Source organism: Vanessa tameamea, chromosome 16 (genome assembly GCF_037043105.1).
Source record: "Vanessa tameamea isolate UH-Manoa-2023 chromosome 16, ilVanTame1 primary haplotype, whole genome shotgun sequence".
In the NCBI taxonomy this organism is placed as follows: domain Eukaryota; kingdom Metazoa; phylum Arthropoda; class Insecta; order Lepidoptera; family Nymphalidae; genus Vanessa; species Vanessa tameamea.
Window position 1 is genome coordinate 9,045,823 of NC_087324.1, and position 21,668 is coordinate 9,067,490.

A 21,668-nucleotide genomic window follows, 5' to 3' on the forward strand; every position below is an offset into this window, starting at 1 on the left:
TTTGTGTTCCAAGTGTTGATATTTGAATACAGTTCAAATCAGCTAGATTATGACAGGTCGAGGAAGGTTAAAATTACGCAGAAAATGATTGATCTATACAATCATTACTTCGTTACTAGAAATGTTTTCTCTGACTTGGAACGTATTAATCTACTACAATTTTAACTTGTTTCAAATGGTTCAGGACCGATTTTATACCTTTTCTGTACTATTGGGAAATCGAAAAGCGATTTCGACTCTAAGTCTTGCGAAAAGTCCTATTAAACTTGGCAACTTTTTACAGTTAATTTATTTTTACCCCACGATTTATACACAATTATATATACATTATCATGATGATGGAAAATGTCCTCTGAATTTCAGCCAGAACAGAGATTCGACTGTTCTGGTGCTATTATAGATCACAAGTGTGCACCAATTCTCTGGGAAAGCCGCCACGACCGAAGAGAGTACCCACGCAATGACGCACTCTCCAACTTTCTTAAAGTGACAATGTGACTTCCTACTTCATTTTGAGAATCTATTGAAACGTTACACAAATGGTTGAACTTTGTATTATTAAATATTTCGGACACGACTAACATTACGTGAATCCGCTATCAAGAAAGAAATCTAAATACCATTAGTATGGTTAAGGTGCACAACGAAAAGGAATTTACCAGCGAACCGGTAATAAAATACAAAACCGATAATGACATTGCTATTTTGTTAGGTTCCCTGAAATACTGATACATTTAATCTCGCCATACTCGTTTCGATAAGATATTAAAAAACAAACACTTCACAACATATAAGTCCTCTGTCACCGCAATTTATATTAAACGCATATATTTAAGCCTAGAAATATGTTTTGTATTCTAGTCAATTTATTTATTAAGTACTACTTGTTACAACGTAATGTCAATGTCATTTCATCAAATTCAGTTCACTGGTTTAGTCGTGAAAGCGTAACAGACAGACAGACACGATCTACATTCGCATTTATAATATTAGCATAGCAATATAAACAATAAAAGCAAAGTTCCATCGGATTAAATCAAAGTATACGCAGTTTTTTTACTCATAGGAACAAACAAAGTACCATGCTTAAAGTTCCGTATCTACAATACTTGTACAATAATTTGACGTATCACTATTACGTCCGTCCGTCTAGAGCATATTATGATATGTGCAAACGACTTCTTCGAATCGTCGTGCTAGTATTATTTTAGAAACCGGTTATAATTCGCCTATCTGTCGTTTTAATATTTATTAAAAAGTAGATACAAAGTAAAATTAAGAGAACAAAAAAAAAAAAAGTTTATTATAATGTTTAAGATAGGTCGTAGTGGTAACCAAAGTTCGTCTTAAATAATGTATTACATGGTATAAAAAATTACATTTTATATTATATGTTATAAAATTAACGTTTTTAACGTTAGGTATAATTTATATGAAAATTATTTACATATAACTAGAAACTCGCTGACTGCATTATAGAGTAAAAAAATCTTGAATCGTCAAGACTTGGTACATAAAAATTGCAAATTTAAATTTTGTTTCTTTTCAAATCAAAACAGTTCGCTCACACTGTAACGGTTTTTTCAACTATAGTATAATGTGTTATTCATGAAAATATCGACCCCCTTACATATTGTAACATTCAGTTCAAATAAAGAACTTATTTTAAATAAAAAATAATATAATTTATGATAATATTCGGAATGTTAAAGTTAAATCTGCTCGTAGAGTCCCGTTCCAAAATTTGGAACGACCTGCCTAGGTCTATTTTTCCTGATGAGTTGAACTCTAGAGTCCTTAAGAGTAGAGTGAACAAGTTTCTTTTGGATGGGCGTGTACCACCTTCGTCTTCATCTACACTTTCCATCAGGTGATATGGAAGACAAACGCCTATTCCATTACAACTATTAAAATAATTTTTCATGGTAGAATTGATTTGCCTAAACTCTAAGCGTTTCACCGGTATTAGTACAAACAGAATAAGCTCTGAAACAGGCGAATTTTTTTTTGCAGATCTCTTTTAAAAACCAATAAAAAAATCCATCTAAATCATAAATCCATCCAAAATTTAACGACGTGAGGTTCGGGCGGCCATTTTTTTTTTCTCGCTGGAAAACGTTACGCGCTTCTGTGCAGGTACTTACCGAAGCATCCGTGCCCGGTAAGTACCTGTGTCATCCTGAAGGTGAGTGTGCCCTTCTTCCTTTCAACCCAGCGATTCAAGTGGGGACGGATCGCCTCCACTGTCGCCAGGCCCGCCGTGGGTGACCCCAGATCCTCCTGCCATCGGGCGATCAGGGCTTGCTGGGCTAGAGCCCTGATCCGCCCGACCTCCGCCGACCCTGGACGGTCGCCGCGGTTCCTCGCCTCGACCCGGAACCGGTACACCTCCGCGAGCACCTCCGCCTGGAGGAGGTTCGGGCGGCCGTGTTTGACGTTTACGGAGACGTTATATGAAAAGAAAATGATGACGTATTTGTTTAGTTTTATTTATTTACTAGCTGTGCCCGCGACTTCGTTCGCGTAGTTGTCGGAAACACTATCATGATTATCGTTTGATTGCTCACGTTGGTTTTTGTTATTATAATCGACAATAAGATTTAATCATATGTTTTACAGTACTTCAGCGTAGATTATATTTTTAGTTTTATTTTCTTGTGGTAGAAGAACATACTGATTTTGCCCGCAACCCGATCTTGACAACGCGACATATAGTTGGCCGTGTGAAAAGCAGTCTTGACGTAAATCGATTCCTACGTGTTTAAATGTTTGGCCCTGTGATTTATTAATGGTTACGGCAAAAGATAACTTAATGGGAAATTGAATTCTTTTAAAATTAAAAGGTAAATCATTTGGAATCATTGGGATGCGAGGTATAAGCACTGTTTGACCAACTGCCGGGTCAGTCAAAACTGTTGCAACGATCACGTTATTGCGAAGGAATTTTACTTGAAGGCGGGTCCCGTTACATAAATTTGGTGGTTTAAGATTTCTGAGTAAAATTATCGCAGCACCTATTTTTAACTTCAGGGAATGTGGTAGAAAGGTTGATCCATTACATTATCAATAGATGTATAGGTAGTTATATCGCCTGGAAGTTTGGTTAAAATTAGGTCGTTAATTTCGTCAACGCTACTATTTCTCGCCGCCAATATTGCCCTTTGACACATCCATTGGTAATCTTTATTTTCTATTTCGACGATATTAGGGTAAACTTTTGATATTAAATCCTCTATGCTAGTCACTTTTTCTCCTAAATCGCGATCAATTTCAATTTTATTTTCAGAATGAGGTACTTTTCCATCTCCTATTAAAAGTAACTTTGAAGGAAAATTTGTACTTCCTCCCCCCAAATGTGCTCTCATATTCGTAGATAGTTTTAAGGTATGGACAAATTTCCATAACGGTGAACTTTTAAGGCAAGACCTTACAATGTCTGCTCTAGTTCCTCTTAAAATTACCGGTAAAGTTTGTCTAAATAAATTACCAACATCTGTGTTTTTATTGCTTATTGTTATACGGTCAATTATGACAACCCTTTTCTTAAACATAAAAGAAATATTGTACAATAGTGTACGATTGCGAATATTTTTTTGTTAACAATTCGATGCAGGTGTATCGGCATCTGGATGTAAGAAAAAAGAAAAAGTCAATTGTAAATAAATAAATCACAAACAAAATTCATACTCTGCCAAAACAAACAAAACGTTCAACAGGAAATGTAATAGTAAATCGAATGACTTTTATTTGTCTTGGATTAGGAGAAAAGTTCATGAATTGTAATACCTGACGGTAGACATGTTTGCTTAAACACTCAATTTTGATTCTAATTTTCTGTCATTATATAGGACCACTATGTACGTATAGGGTTTAAAAAAACATCAAGAAGAAGTGTATTTATCGATAGAGCAGATTTACAAATTTGGAGTATATCATATATTTACAAACCTACCTTGACTGACACCGCCTCCAAAAATAACAATAATTTTAACTATAATATATTATCGTAATAACTTTGCTGACTTTTAAATAGTCTAAATATTTTTAATTTCATTTTACATAGTATAAATCTAAAAAATATTGTGATCATTGTTTGTTATTCATAGGTTTGTGTTAAGTTAGATTTAAAGTGGGTAGGTACATACTTATCTCCTTGCGTGGAAACACAGAATGTACCTACATATTGGTAAGTAGAATAAGTTACTTGATTATTAAGTTGTAGAATAATAAGCAATTATTTTTTACTTTTTAGAGTATATTATTTTTTTCTCTTTTGAAGTCGGTTTTTTTTTTGTCAAAATTTTTGTTTCTAAAAGATTCGGCCGAGTATCGCTAACGTGCTCCTTAGAATTGTTCCGTTCCCTTCCGTACCGTTACTTTGTCAAGGATCCTATGCTCAGAACCTTACCAAACTTTCACCATAGTACCCTTGAAGTATATCCTTTATAATAAAAAAAGAATCATTAAAATTGGTTGGCACAATTTTGAGTTATTCACCTATTTATCGCGCACATACATAATGCACATTTAAGACTTATATCGTTTTCATAGGGATACCATCATCGTAACAGGATAAAATTAAAATGGGGCCCCACGGGAAGCACTACCTTTCAAACAAAAAAAAATTATCAAAATCCAGTGAAAAGTTATGAGGTAACAAACATATAAAAAAAAAAAATACAGGCGAATTGATAACCTCCTCCTTTTTGAAGACGGTTGAAAACAAATAATATTAACTTAAACTTAATAAGATAAACAAACCGAACAATAAGAAATTTAGATTGTTTCTCCTTTGGTGTTATTATTTCATAAGGTGATTATAGTACAACCGTGTTGAATATGCTTGAACGTAATAGAAATTACTTGAAATATTGAACCACTAATTTATTTGTGTAGTCATTTTAAACGATATTCACCTATTTGCTTATTTGTTTATTATATAATTTATTTTCTCAGTGATGATTAATCTGCATCGGTGAAAGTATCGCTCGCCATTTTGAACTTTTTTACGTGTGTAATGTAATTTTTATACCTTATTTATACTGTGAAACGTTTGAATTGTTTACTTGCAAAGTACGAAGGAATGTTCATAGAAATTTTATCTTATATCGTAAGTTAAAACTACAGCAGATTATGATTTAAATGTAATCGATTTTAAACGATAAAAAATAATGAGCAAATAAGCTGATAACAAAACCTAATTTTGATAAATAATTTAACTATTAAGAATGTTAATTTTTTTAAGTCGTTATGTGCATTGCTACTTCGCAGAACTACACCGCGGGTGAGAGTGGCGAGCGCGGCGGCGGGGCTGACCCGCCTCCCCCTCATCCGCCGCCGCGCCCCGCCTGCTAGCACACTCTTAACAAATAGACATATAGTGTCACGGACTTTTTTTTATTATTAAAAGAGGAATATATCTTTTATACACATTTTTTGAGTAACTTAAAACGTTTATGCTGCGCACGCATCGAAAGTCCATAAATGTGAATAATTTTACCCGTTTTTGCAACATTTCTCACTGTCGCTGCGCTCCTATTGGTCGCAGCGTAATGTTATATAGCCTAAAGCCTTCCTCTATAAATGGACTATTCAACAAAAAAAGAATTTTTCAAATCGGACCAGTAGTTCCTGAGATTAGCGCGTTTAAACAAACAAACAAACAAACTCTTCCGCTTTATATATTAGTATAGATTTTACTCGAGCGAAGACGGATTTTCATCAAATTTGTAATAATTAATTCAAATAATTAATCGATGACAAATGTTAATATTTAAAAAAAGTTCATGTCTATGTGTACCTGATACAATACGATTTTTTAAAACAAAACATGCTCACTTTTTAAATCATTCAAATAAGCAACCTCGAGTTCAGATCAAATAGGCTGACAAAGCGTTTAGGACCACTTTAAAGTATCGAATTACAAGCTTATGTAATGCAAATTTTATTAACGATTACGTGAATAATCGCTCACGTTTCATAATAACGATACTCGGATAGTTTACGAACAAGAAGCCTTTGAAATACGAAGCCTAAGTATTTGCTTGCTTGGAGTCTTGGGTCACGTACGCCAAGAATTGATAGGGCCATAGTCTAAGAGACACTCTTTAAAAAGTCGATGTTTCAAAACAATCATAAACTGCACAAAACATTATATTATTTTTTTCATCTAAATAAAAATTTAGAAAACTATATTAAATTTTGAAATGGCATTAACATGAGTACTACGCAATACCATGCATTTAAGTTAATATGTTATATGTACATTATATTTAATTGTACATTGCACTGTTAAATATATTAATGGTCATAAAACGATTTGAAAAAACAATTAGAAATAATTTATTATTGATTGATTGATTAATTATAAAAAAAAACAAACATTTTAACAACTTCATATAATTTATAAATTTGTTATCCAAATTTAACATGATTTAAGTAATTAAAATTGAAGCTAATATAATTAATAATAAAATAAACTATGGTGAAGGGATTTTTTATACAAATAAAAAATAACTCTTAGCTCTTGGACTACATTGTAGTTAAGGCAATAGATGTGAATATGGGTTGTGTTGATAGATTCTTAATGAGCCGAAAAACAAACTCGTTCAATCCCGATGACGCCAGCGAATAAGACATTAACTAACGTGCATTAGACAAGAAAAAATATTTATAAAGTGATATTACATATAAACATATATTAGATAGTAGATTACATACACAGGACAGGTGATATAATTAATTATTGCAATCAACACAATAAATTGGCAAAAACATTAAATAATGAAAAAATTTAAGCTGAAATTATATGTTGGCAAATTGTTCTGTAAATAATAAGGGCGGTGCCTCACCGGTGTTGCATTTAATGTAACAATCTAAGATTTGATTTTGAGCATTCGCCTGCAGTCGAGCCATTTGTTTTCACACTAATGCTCGATTCTTCTCTCACTGATGTAATGTTACGTATTGTATTATTACAGCATGCGCACTGTTTAGCTCAGTCTTTCTCATCCATTTATGTAATGTTCAAATCTGAACTACATACAGGCGAATGGTTCCGGTGCGGGGCTGCCCTAAAATAATATAAAAACTTTTAACTGTTATTCATTGCATACTGAGCTTGTCGGCGTTGTCGATAGAATTTAGATTTCGAACCAGTGCTTATTCAAATTAACATACAAAAATAATTGAATAAATATTCCAATAACATAAAAAAATATGTACAATTTCATTTTGTTTTTTGTTCTTTTAGATAATCCAATTAAATAATTGGTTGATCTAAAAGATCAAAAAACACGTTTTCAAATGAAAACGACGTACCTACCCAAATGAAATACGAAACCACATCGATCACATCGTTATCCATCAGCCTGTCGAGACTCGAGACCCTTTTTCTCAGTAATGTCCGAATATTTTCATCGGACTTTCGATTATAATAATGTCTCTTACTTTACAAAAGAATGAAGTTCTATTTTTCTTAAAATTGCAACGAATATTGGTTTATTATCCGAAAATATTTGTTATTATTTTCATTTAAAAGATAAAATTAAGTATCTCGTACTTTATCATTAAATTAAATATGTACAATAATTTATCATCGTCGATTTTATTTCCAACGAGGATAACAAAAAGATATATACATAATGTAAAAATGAATTTATGATTTATTTCATTGAACAAAAAATATGACTGTAGAACATTAGATTTATGCTAATGTTTAAGTACCTACTACAAATCGCTACACTATTTTTTTAACGTAAACCATCCGTCCGTCCGTAACTGTTCTACAATTGAAATTAAAATCATATTAAGAATTAATGTCTAAATTCAAGTTTAAATCCGTTTAATCCAGAAAAATCGGTTTAAAACTAAAATTGCAAACGTATTTCGTTTGTAATGTTAAAACGGTTAAATTTGAAACATTTGCGTGCTTTATTTTATTTGATTTATTCAGTAATTGTCGGTAACTATTTATTTTTTGCATTTTTCCGGTCGGTTACTTCAGCGTTATTAAAAAGGTTATTTAAGGCGTTTTCCAACTATTTTATTGTCATAATCATTATTTTCGTAAGATATTTTGTATTTGAAATTGTTCTTTGAATTTTTTTTTTATAATCGATGACTTTATTCTTTTCTTAGTACATACCAATGTACTGCTTAAAATATAAATAATGATTACTTAAATTAATCTACTAACTTTATATTTTACTATTTTGTGTACGTATCGCGTTTTACATATCTACACATAAGTAACGTTTCTTTATTAAAAGAACGTATACATTTTTTTAAATCTAACATCACTATATATTTATATATGTTTCTAAGAATAGTCATTGTTATATTAATAAAAAAAAACTATAAAACCGTCACCAAAGCACATGAAACACAGGGATTAAACTTACTATGTAATAATATGTACACAATTAAATATTATTCAACACAAAATAAATGAAAAATAACTTCCAAATTTATTGATTATGTTAATATTCTGATAGACAGATAAGCAAACCTAAGTCTACCTAGTTTTATCTACCTCCGCAAATTTACATATAATAAATACTAATTTGCGGAGTTAGGTAACACTAGCAGGATATACAATTAACTCCCATCTTCCTACAATTTGTAAATACGAATATAACTAACTATAGATTTTCCGTTTATGTATTTCCTTAATAATTTACTAAGTGAAATATTAAGTTTATGAAACACTCTGAATCAAGTAAAATATTAAATGTCGATCAGATACTATTGTAAACTCCATCCAGAAGAGGGGAAAAATAAAATAAACAATATTGATATCAAATTGACGAGATATCATTGGTCGAGAGCTCGAATAATCTATGATTTTCATTATGGATTTTCGAAAAATGGCGTTTTTAACGTCGACGACGGTGTTTTCAAAACTTTGGAATTAAAATTAAAGTGGATATACCACTTAGTAAAGTGAGATAGTGATAATATAAATAAAGACATTATTTAAGAACTGTTGGTATACAATATAGCTGAGCTATTAGCAAACCGCATGAAATACGCAAATCTTATGTTTGTTTTTCTTTATTCCTTCTGCGATTGGAATAATATAAGTATAATCTCTGATTATCAATTTCGAAATTAGTTGTAACCAATAACAAGGAACTTTGAACTATCGAAATTGTGGGAAGCGTGCTATCCGTGCTTGTGCGGACTCGCCTGACTCGAATGTTTTGGATCCATCAAGTCGGTAACTTCAAAGACCTGTGTAATCACAGGCTTTGGAAATCAGCTTTAGAAAGTGTGTCTGTGTTGGTCTCGCGTGCATGGGTGTGTGTAAACGTACACATGTTCGTGAACTTTCATCTTACATATCTTAGTACAAGTAATCATATGGACTCCGAACTAAATGAAACCAACACGTCAATGCATGATTTATATTATTGATTTTCCTTGTATAAGTCAGTTTTTATCGTTTAATCTGCAAAATGGAGAGTTGATAAGTGGAGAGACAAATCCCACAAACAAATGTTTAAAACATATTTATCGCTCTTTGAATTTTTGGCATATTATTATGAACTTAATAATTTGTATTAGTCGACGGCTGAACTGAACTCATATTAAAATAATAATTTAAACATACATATCTTTATATTTTAGTAGCCTTTTTTCGATTACATTTAGAACATGATCATATTGACGAGACAATTGGAAGGATTTAAAAAATATATATACTACCAGCCTGGAAATGTACTAAATCTCCTTTTTGAGAAGATTGGGAGTTGATTCCATGTTGTTAGAATATGAGTTGGTGGATACAACCGAGTATCGTTTACTTATTAAATTGAATTAAAACTGATATTAAAATTATATATTTGTATCAAGGAATTTGTTTTTGTATTTTTTTATTTATATCCTGATACGGATACAATATATAATTCTCAATTAAGTAAAATTGTGTTTAATTATTTATACAAAATAGCGATTTAATGGCTTGTATGAGCCTACTTGTATGAAGTATTTATTTTTTGTTTAGTGCATTAAAAATTTAAAATCCCATGTTGGTATTCACGCGATAAGTGCATCGATAAACAACATTGTATTTTATCATTTAAGAGATAAATCGATAAAAATATGCACAAAGTTTAATCTTTTATTAATAATATGTCACGTACCCACTGACACACATATAAATTAATAAAAAAAAAAAAAAACAAAAAAGTATAAAATGTTGACAATCTAAGCCAGTAGTTCCCAAACTTATTTTTCTCGTGGACCACCTATTGGCATGTGTCCGTAACCACAGTTTGAGAGAAACACTAAAATATGAACTAAATTTAAATTTGTTTAATATTGGTGCTTTTGATTCTATCCTTAGTAACCCTACGAGTATTTCAGTAATCAATAATTAAAATCTATGAATTTATTAGTGATTCTCTCAAACCGATGAAAAAAAAAAAAAACTTTGGCATCAAGTATTTATAGTGGTAATCAAATTCATGTCTGAACAAGCATTAAGCATTGTCGGGCGGATAGCGCTTTGCAAGTTACACGAAATTGTACGTAATATCGAATACGCAAGTTTGGACAAGTAACAGTCGCTTGCCTTATTAAAATATTATCTGCTTAGTTAGATACTTAAAACAATGTAGGTAGGCCCTTATAAAAACTATGCTTACATTTTTGCTCTTTACTATCAAAAGCAGATAAATTTTCGTGGACCACCATTTTTTATTTACGCCTACGTAGACCCCCAGACCACCTGGACCACTTTGGGAATCACTGATCTAAGCCATATTTTATAGATGGTAATAGGGTTTTTTATCTGTGGCTTACCAATCAGTATCTTTTAAGGAAACTATTACAACGTACAGATTATTATATCGTTTTTCATTGTATATAATACAATGTATAATATATTTAACAATACTTACGTATTAATTAATAGTAGCAACAAAATTGTTATATTTATCAATTATGAATCGAGAACGATGTTAATCGTTTCATTGCCTATTTATTTCTGTATATTTAAAAAAAAAAAAAACGCTTAATTATGTTACTACACTATGTTTTCTCAAAAGGATATTATTGATAATACAAGGTGAAAAAGGTTTCGTTTGATTCAAAATGCTTTGAATAAATAAAGACAATATTTATTGAGTCAGTTCATATGTACTTAAGTTTAAATCTTAATTTATTTCGTATGTCTCATGTTTTATATAACATACCAATGACGTATTTAAGCAGCAAATTTAGATAGACATAATCGTCCCTTCTCATTAATATTTAATTTATAAGTTTCCGAATACGGTAATTATTTCCGTTGCTAGAATATACGTAACACAAGATGCACAAACACGATCCAAACTCACTGAATGTTGTTAATGTTGTTCACGTCATTATATACAAACATTCTTTATTAATAAACAAGTTCGCTTACAAGGTTTTATTTATCAACTTCTTAGTTTATAATTATTTAAATTCGTATGCGTTTGCACATGTTTACTATCTTTTGTCAAGCATTGAATGTTGATGACGGTTTCGGCTATTTTCGACTTCCATGGGAAGTATTTATTACTATACAGACAACCATATAGTGATTTGGTTTGTATTTAAAGCCCGGTCAAATTATTTGTATAGCAGAATTAGAACTTGGTTTTAGGACGTCAATAGCGCAGGAGATAATCAGTAGTGCTATCCTAACTTCGTTAACCTCACTCGTAAAATATTGAAAAGATATGATACCTCACTAATATGAATATTATACATATAGCCTTAAACTGTAATAATTATTAGTCAATTTTTGATATATATTTCTGTCCTTTCATGATTGTGTTGTTCTGAAATTTGAGATTAATCCTTCTGCACAAAACAACTTCACTCACAATAGTTCATCAACTTAGTATGATTATGATATTAATTCAAACCATTAAACAATTCAATGATTAAATACATAATCTCATTAATAATTGAATTCCAATTTTTTGATCCTTTCATAATATAATCCTTAAGTATATAACAGTGCTCTTAAAGTATAGCATTATATTTTATTGGACCTCATAACACTTGTACTACACCTTTATTATAAATACATAATTAAATGTATTATTTATAGTTGGATTGATTTTTTTATGGCAATATTTGTACTGAGAGATGAACATAAATTAAAGTTAAGCCTTATACAGATTTTCTTTACCTTAGAATATTGCATTTTAATATAAAAACTACTTTTATTAAAATCATTATTAATAGCCTTTCAAGTTAATTGTTAGATAAAATTAATCAACTTCAATAAATCTTACAATTTCAAAGTAAATTAAATACAATATTTTTAGATGTTTAAATTGTAGTTCTTAATAGGAAAATTGGTCTTTGGATAATTTTTAATTGTGATTTATCAATTTTTCTTTGAAATATTTCATAGAACAAAACTATTGCAATTTCAATTAACATAATTTATATTACACAGAGGTAATTTATTATCCTTGAAAAATGTATCTTTTACTCCTTATCCGTCGTTCTTTGAATTCATTATAAATATGATAATAACTTTATTTATAACTTATTATTTATATTGACAATGACTGGGACCTTATTTCATAATTTATTACTTGTAAACAAAATTTCCCTGTTATATATGAAAATATTAAATATTGTTCGTTGAAAACATTATTCATTTACGTAGTCACGTTTTTAATTTACCAAAGTATTCGTCAGGTCACATTAAATCACAGTTAAAGCCTATTGTGATATTTATTTCAAATGTATGTAAGAATATGTGATAAACATAGCGTAATTAATCTTTATAATCAACAGAGCCGTCTCAAGCTATGCTGGGGCCCCTAGGCACCCATGAATTTGGGGCCCTTTTCGTAGATATTTACTACCATGTACAAATAATTTGCTTATGGCAAGGCCTTGAGTATAGTTTCAAATAAACGGTGCGGTAATTTTCGTAAATTCGTAGGAATCTGATTGGTTGTATAATCTTATGGCTATTTTATGATATATCTATTTCTACTATCGTCAATAGCCTTTTTTGATACATATGTTAGTTATTTCTTACAAATATGTATATCAGTTTCGAAAATATACATAGCAGTCAACGTGAGCACAAACGTGTGAAGAAAATTGTTGGTTCTTCGGGGCCCTGGGCACGGGCCCCATAGCCCTATGGTAAAGACGGTAATGATAATAATCAATGAAAATCTTGTCAGTCAGAAAGTAGGTGTTATATGTTAAAGCGAATGCGCTTGCGCACCTACGTCACGCAAACGTAAACAAGGCGTCTTGAGTTCGTCGTAAAATTACGTAGTCACTTGGGCGGATTCCAATACACATTGCTTGATATATAGATAGTTATCTGTCCTGGCTTATATTCAAAAGAATATGTTATTGAGATTTTTTAAACATACTTTTTTAATGAGGCAATGTTCGAAATATTTTATGCTGTCTTCTTCTTTCAAATATGAAATCAATAATGACAAAAAGAGACAAACAAACATTACATTTATACGTCTGCAAGTAAGGTCGCAAATATTTATTATAAACCATTACCACTTTATACTTCGATATTCGTTTTATTTAAGTGGTTTATAATGAATTATACATGATACATAATTTATTCATTGTTTCAACGAACCATTGAGTTTTTTTGAAAAAAGAACTGTTTTTTTTTTCGAACGTCGTTTCATAAGTCAATTCAGACTTGCAAATAAAAGTATTTCATACTAAGAAATACGTTCGTCGAATACCTTTGATAATTATTTTCATGTCTTATAAATATATCCTACCAGCAATGTATGGGTAGCAAATAAATTAAAATATTTGACCTCTGTTAGGATGCGACTCTTATGAATAACGAGCAATATAAAGTCTGTCAGTTGCTACCCAAACATAATTAATGTACAATATTATACGACAATCAGCGATTTTTTATTTTAATAATGTTTATAACAAGCAATCCTATTTAATACGTGTTTCATATCAATATTATAAGAGTTGAAATGGCTCAGTGTTCGATACACGTAAATCTTAACCGATGATTGGCAATTAATTTGTGTTTAAAATTTATTCCGGGCTGAGCGGTGAAGGGAAGTATCGTAGCGCGGTGGAATAGGCTCCAATCATTACTCCAGCAGCGGTATATTGACAGGCTCTTTTATAAAGGAAGAACTTTGGTATATAATGATAAACCTACTCTCAGTGAATTTTAATATTAACTCTTAAATATGAAGTATTAAGTCCTTCGAACTGAATTCTTTTCAAAAGTTGTTTATGTTTAAATTTTCTGATTATGTAATTGAAACGTCGAGACTGTTCCTGCATGTAGCAACATCATAGATCACTAATGGCAGTTATTACGTAAGTGTAAAAATGCTACAAACTTCGAAATGGTCACGAGATGACTACAATATGCATCGCTGCCAAAATATGTATCAACGGCTGAAATCGTTTTAACGCTTGCATGATTATATAATAGATATATATAATTATAGATTGAATCCAATCGGCATGACTACTCGTAGTTAGTAATGTCTTTAAAATAACCTTTGTTTATAAACAAAAGCATTGTGTTCTTGAATTGATTTAATATTTCTAAGATTGAGCTGACATGACCCAGTGGTTAGCACACGCGAATATGAATCGAAGAGTGCATGGTCAGGTCCGGACAGGCACTACTAAATTTTCATGAGCTTATGTGTTGTAACTCATTTCATACTCGCCAGTGAAGTAGGCCTTTGCCCGATTGTGACTTAGTCCTCATTTAAAAAAGCGAAACATTGCTATAGTACATACGTGGTTAGTTGTATCGTTTTTAAACGGTCCTGAATTGTTTCATTTTTGTTTCAGACATCGCAATAACTACTGGGGACCAACTAGAATTTTATACGAATCAAACAAAAACGAGCAATGAAGGGATCAGATTTAGAGATCTCACAGCATTAGCGTACGACGCGGTTCACAACATGCTGTTATTTGTCGATAAGCAAAATGACAATGCCTCGATATTTAGCTACAATTTACTCACTAGGAAATATCAACCTCTAGTTGGTCGGAGATCTTATGAAAATATTCAAGGATTAGCTTTCGATCCTGTAACGGGCAAAATGTTCTGGACCGATACTAATGAGAGAAGTGTATACTGGATATCACTTTGGCCGAGACCGAAGAATAACATCTACGGTAATCTCTTAATAAAAATGGACGACGAAATCCCGAGAGACATTGCCGTTGACAGTTGTAGGGGGTAAGTTTACATACGAAAATCCAATAAAATATATTTTAAAGAATATTTTCTTATGAATTATTATATTACAGCTATATTTACTGGACGAACACCAACATTACAAAACCTACAATCGAGAGGGCACGTTTCGACGGCAGTGAAAGGAAGATTATCGTTGACACTAATATCCACATGCCCGTCAGTATCGCGATAGATCAGAAAACGAAGCGCCTTTATTGGGCCGACGATAAAGAAGGCATTCACTACTCCATTGAATCGTCAGATTTAGAGGGAAAAGACAGAAAGACAAGATTAGTCGGAACTTACCACCAGCCGAACGCTTTAACCGTATCGAAAGATAATATTTATTGGGTCGATTGGGGTTTTAAATCAGTTTGGAAATTGTCGAAGAACGCTCCTCCTAATACAGAACCTGAAGAATTGATAGCTTTCAATAATGAGGTTCCTTTTGGAATTGTAGCGAATTATCAAATAGGGGACCAAACGGCTGGTGTCACCGATTGTACGGTACTGGCTGGCCTGTCCGAAAACAAGACTCTTATCAATGAAGCGATGAATATTCCAAAGGACGTTGGCTTATTTTGTCTGCACGGTGTTAAAACTGGCATTTCTGATTGTAAATGCTCTCCCGGGTTTACTGGCGAGCGATGTGAAATATCGGTTTGCCAAAATTTCTGTTTTAATGGCGATTGTAGCGTCAACAACAAAGGTCAACCAGAATGCAAGTGAGTTTACAAAAATATAAAATACATTACAGCAACGCTCGATTAATTTAACAGTTCATTATGTTTCTTGGCCGTGAAAGATACATTAACAAATTTATTATTTTATCAGCTACAATCTAATATCTTTATTAAATTAAAAGATTTTTTTTTAATGCACTAAAGAGAAGTCCTGGATCGAAATATATTTTCACATACATAAATAAATTTTCTTAAATAAAGATTTAGTTATTGGTTTAATTTCGCTGCAGATGTAAACGAGGCTACAAAGGAACGAGATGCGAAGCCTATATTTGTTCTCAGTACTGTTTGAACGAAGGCGTGTGTTCTTTGGGAAATAATGACAAGCTAGTTTGTAAATGTACAAACGATTTCGCTGGAGAACGATGTGAATCGCGCAATATTGAAGCCACAGTCGCACCGACTATTGAATCTTGCAAGTAAGTTAATGAAAACGTTGAAAAATTCACATTAATTGAAAAATATATCGTCATAATCGTGGTACAGTGAGGTATCTGCAATTCTTTACGTGCGTCGTCTTAAAGCTTTTATATGCGTTTATAATTAAAATGACGTTTTAAATAATTAAAATTACTTAAAAAAAATATAAAAAAATAATTATTTTAAACAATACTGTCTTTTCTAGGACAGTGACTATATGCATTGTACATAATATGATCTGTACTTTTAATAAAATTATATTAAGTCAATTTTTAACATATTTTAAATTAGTGTCAAGTTCTTTGAGATTTAATCTAACAAAGGATCTAGACCTTGACCATAACGATCTGAAGATCGGTCGCGGGTCACTTTATAAGATTATCAATCCAAAATTAAATTTTGATAAATATTTACCTACTGAAAAATAGCGTACCATCAATAACATTCAAATCTTTGATAACTATGTTTATCTCGTTCCAGTTGCACAAAAGGAGATAACGCCACAAGGAGTTTAGGAACTTCCTCTAACGATCTTTACATAGATGAGAACTGCTCATCGGGATGGGACCCGATACGAGATCCCATACTGATGGTGCTTGGAACACTCTGTGGACTGCTTTGCCTCATTTGTGCAATGCTTATAACCAAGATTTTGTATTTGAAGAGGCGCCCCAGGTAATGGACTAAGTGACGCGCGTGTGCATGTGTGTTTAATAGTGGCTGAGTGTGTGTGACTCTCCGTCTTGTATTTTCTAACAAATTCGTACTCATAACCCAAAGGTATACATTTTATTTAAGTGTATGTGTATTTAGAAAGCACAAAAAGTACAAAACCGTTAGAGTCCTCTTTTATGGACGTACATGAACGTTGCGTAGGTAAATCAGTATATAGCTTTAAGTAGCCTTAAACATATCAGGTCTAGTAATTTTAAACGAAAATAAATTGAAATATAAATTCGTAATAATAACATCAAATGAATTAATTAAAAAACTTTAAGACATATAAAAAAAACAGCCACCCGTTATACTTACAAGTAGTAAGTGTAAATTAGTTACAGTTATATAAATAATGCACAAACAACATAAATTAGTTATTTTCGTTTAAAATTAAAATTCGTTTAATAATGACATTTATTGTTAATAGGTATATTACATCAGGGAGTTTATTAAAAATTATTATCTTAATGAGTAAATATCGTTTGGTTGGAATTTTAGTAGTCATTTTTTGAGGAAAAACTTCTATAAAGATAAACATAAAAAGCAAAAACTTATCTTCATTAAAATAAATTAAGCGAAAGCGTTAAGAGTCGACAAATATGTATTTTTTTGATGTATAGCAAAATTGCTCATTTGAACTTAGAAGATTATGTACAACGAAATTAATTTGTTTAGTCGACAGTCGTGATCATAACGATAAATCTTAAAAAAAAAATGAAAACAGTTACGCCTTTATATTTTCATGACATGAGATAACAGCTATCGTCAATGGGCGACTGTTTATTTTATAATTATGACGTTTATAAAATTAAAAAAACATTTTATAGATAATTATTTTTATCTCACGTCGGAGATATCGTGAGCATTATTATAAAATATTGTATAAATATTTGAAAACATTATTTTTAGGATTAAGAAGCGTATAATTGTTAACAAGAACGTGACGCCGCTGACGGCGCGACCCGACCAGTGTGAGATCACCATCGAGAACTGTTGCAACATGAACATCTGTGAAACGGTAAGTTTATTGAAAGCTCTACCTTGCGCCTCATTAACACCATCGTTATTCTGTAAGATGAAAGAACTCACCTCGTATCTCACTCGGATTTTAATTCCCTATTTTGAACAAAATGAAATTTGTAATATCAATACTATTCTGTAAAAAGTTTGTTACTTTTAGTTGGGGTTAGTGCTTTGTTCAAGCCCTTCTGGGTAGGTACTACTATTTCACACATATTCTACTGCGAAGCAGTATTACTTATTGTTGTATTCCGGTTTAAAGGATGAGCGAGCCAGTGTAACTACAGGCACACCATAACATCTTAGTTCCCAAGGTTGGTGACACGTTGGCGATATAAGGAGTTGTTAAAATTTCTTTCGGGGCCAATTTCTATGGGCGGTAGTTACCACTTATCATTGAGTGGCCCAGGACTAGGGTTGCCAGGCGTCCGGATAAAGCAGGACATAGTTAGGCTTTTTGATTGCGTGTCCGCCCAAAAGGTGTTCGCCGTGTCCGGCTTTTGTTAGGCTTTTACATTTTATTTATTTATTTCGATTACATATGATTTTATGCTCAGATACATTTGATTTTATTTATATTTCATTCATCGAATTTAACAAGATTTATGGTAATAATCAGAAAATCTTAATTTTACGTACAATTTTTTTATCATTAATACATAAAATCTTCAATAATGTAGAGTGTCCGGCTTTTTGACCCAAATGTCCAGACAAACTGGCTGGTCTGTTCGGCTTTTAAGTTTGGCGACCTAACAACCCAATGCACGAATCTTAAAAATTTTATTAAAAAAAAAACTCGTCAAATCACATCTCGCTAAACGTGGTAAACCGACTTACGGTAATATAATATGATGATGCGTTGTTGTTTCTTTCTGTTTCCTTCTGTCAATGTCATAGTAAATATAGTCAGTGTCGCAAGGCAATTTCTGCCATTTTACGATCGTGATCTGCGGTGAGTCTCGAGTTTGTCCAGATTACAGAATACCTCTCCTATTCGCAAAATCATTCCGTTATATATATGTATTTGTATGATATACATAACACAATATGTGAGCCATTATCAGTTTTTTAGTGTTTGGACTTTGCATTCATTTAATTAATCAATTTATTTATATAAAAAATCGTTTTCTTTTTGTATAATAGATTACCTAAATGTGTTTGTATGTTAATAATATACTAAATTAGACTATTTGTCTTTATATAAGTCAATCCCCATATACTCTTTAATGTTAACGGTTTACTACTTTAACTATAAAAGTTGTATAACGGGAGATTAGTTAAGCTTTCCTGTTTGGTTTGTCAAATCAATAATGACAAAAAGAGACAAATCTCTGTTTAAATGAATACCCGCTCAACAACGTCAATCAACGTCTATAAGTCACATTATTTAATTGTTAAAAACTTAATATAAAACAATTTAAAAGTACGCATGTTTGTTGATATATATGTATATTTTAATATATCATTGTTAATAATATGTATAGTTATATCAGTAATGAATTCTCTTTTTACAAAATAACGGATTTACCTTTAATATTTTTTTGTATATATTTGCCTTACTATCATGTAATAGTTACAATAATTAATTAAATATGGTTCAAGATCAAAATAAGTAGTCAAGGAAATTATAATAATATCACTTAGCAACCAATAACTCTAATACAACGAAATGGCGTGATATCGACAACCTTGCGTAATCCAAAGACACCTTTAACATTAATTAGAACGGGTTGACGTTTCATTAAACGAACCACTGTTGCTCTAATGTCAATCGGAATTGAATGACATTAAAGCAATACGTTAGGTTACACTATTGGCATAAGATCGTTCCGCCATCGCGCCGTGGCACGTTGCGACGTTGCGTCGTGAAAATAACGTTGCACTGGCGTGATATCGACAATCTTGCATACTCCAAAGACACCTTTAACATTAATTAGAAAAGGTTGACGTTTATTAAACGAACCAAAGAGTTGTTCTAATATCAATCGGATTTGAATGTCATTAAAGCAATACGTTAGGCTACACTTAAGGCATAAGAGCGTTACGATATCGCGCTGTGGCACGTTGCGACGTTGCGTCGTGAAAATTAACGTTGCACTTTTTAAAAATTCGTGTCACAGCGCAACGTGTCAAGTTGCATGGTAAGAAATTAACGTCGTAATGCGATTAAGTGTGGCAGCCCTATATCAAAATCTTGCACTAAAGTTTACTGCAGTTACACATCATTAACAGTGCTGTACTTGCAGTGAAATAGATTATGATATATTTACATTAATATATACCTATAGGTAGTCATATATAATACTTTCGTGTAGAAAGCAGCAAAGTTGTTTATAAAACTTTTAGAATGCCAATGTCTATGGAAGATTGACGTGTAGGAAACTGCCTTATACTTACTCTATACCTTCATTCAAATTGTCCGATTGGACGTCAATCAAAACGATCACGTGACAAACAGAGGGCTTTGTGAGTTATCTGAGGCACCTTCAATTTCATAACTCGGTGCTAGTGAGATTTTTTTCACATATAACGTTTAAATTCGTCTAATCGGTGATATTATTTTTTATTATAAATCTACTTTTCTGATCGATATTTAAAAAAAACAATTCTTATAAAATAAGTTAATCAAAATATGATGTCATGTAAATATTTTCGAATTTTTTCGAGTATTATTTTTTTTACAATTTACTGATTTAACGCGATATTTATTTAAATCAATTAACAAATATGTCCTATGTATTATCGCATCTCTATAAATTAACATTGAAGTAAAATAAACGTGCTATTATTATACAATGGACGTAGAATTGTCACGTAAACGAATCGAGATCAACAGGTCAAGTTCAACTTATTGTTATCCGATTGACGATGCGTTTCGCTTGTATTTGTTTTTAATTTTATATTTTAAGTGCACTTTACATATGATCGCGTTTATTACTTAATCACGTTACATAGTAATTAAACTGTTATCGGAATTATCACGATGTTAACGTTATTTTTCAGTAACGTTATTTTCTATAGTATGACATGCGTTGGAATGTAACTAAAATTAAATTTGACAACTATTATCAGATATGACATTCGTTATGTATAGTCCGTATTGAATTTCGCCAATTGTCATGGAAATCGGTTTGACGGTATAGTTAATCTGCTGTAGCGTGACCTCCGATAGAATAACATCTCATAGAATATATCCGAGAAAAAATATACATATGTGCTAACTTTCATAGTGACTGCCATATTCGCTAGGAGCGCTGTACGTTCCTCCACTGAATTATCTATTATGAATGTAGATCTTATATACCGTGGTAGTAAAACTTTTTAAGTAAAAAATAAGCAGTTGTATAAACCTGAATTCTGGTTATATAGAACTTTTTAATAAAAAAAAAAAAAATTCAACTTGCGAATAAATGGCACAGTTATACATTTTAAATAAATTGTTCATTTAAATAATTCTTGCTTTAATAGTTCCTCGTTACTGTACACGAACAACTGGTGTAGTTGTCATATGCGTGCGAGGTCATGAGTTCGATACCGCTTTACAATTA

At 31.6% G+C, this 21,668-nt stretch overlaps 1 protein-coding gene across 2 annotated transcripts in view; it reads left to right on the forward strand.

Annotated features, from left to right (window-relative positions):
• Positions 1-21,668, forward strand: part of LOC113403082 (protein cueball) — a 35,371-nt gene that overhangs the window by 8,237 nt on the left and 5,466 nt on the right. Inside the window, exons 2-6 of one of the 2 annotated variants that reach the window (XM_026643523.2) lie at positions 14,824-15,220; positions 15,292-15,945; positions 16,194-16,382; positions 16,864-17,058; positions 18,010-18,118. In XM_026643523.2, coding sequence (XP_026499308.2) covers positions 14,824-15,220; positions 15,292-15,945; positions 16,194-16,382; positions 16,864-17,058; positions 18,010-18,118 — 1,544 coding nt within the window. The remainder of the gene's footprint in view (positions 1-14,823; positions 15,221-15,291; positions 15,946-16,193; positions 16,383-16,863; positions 17,059-18,009; positions 18,119-21,668) is intronic. The other variant, XM_064217247.1, reaches the window with a different exon arrangement.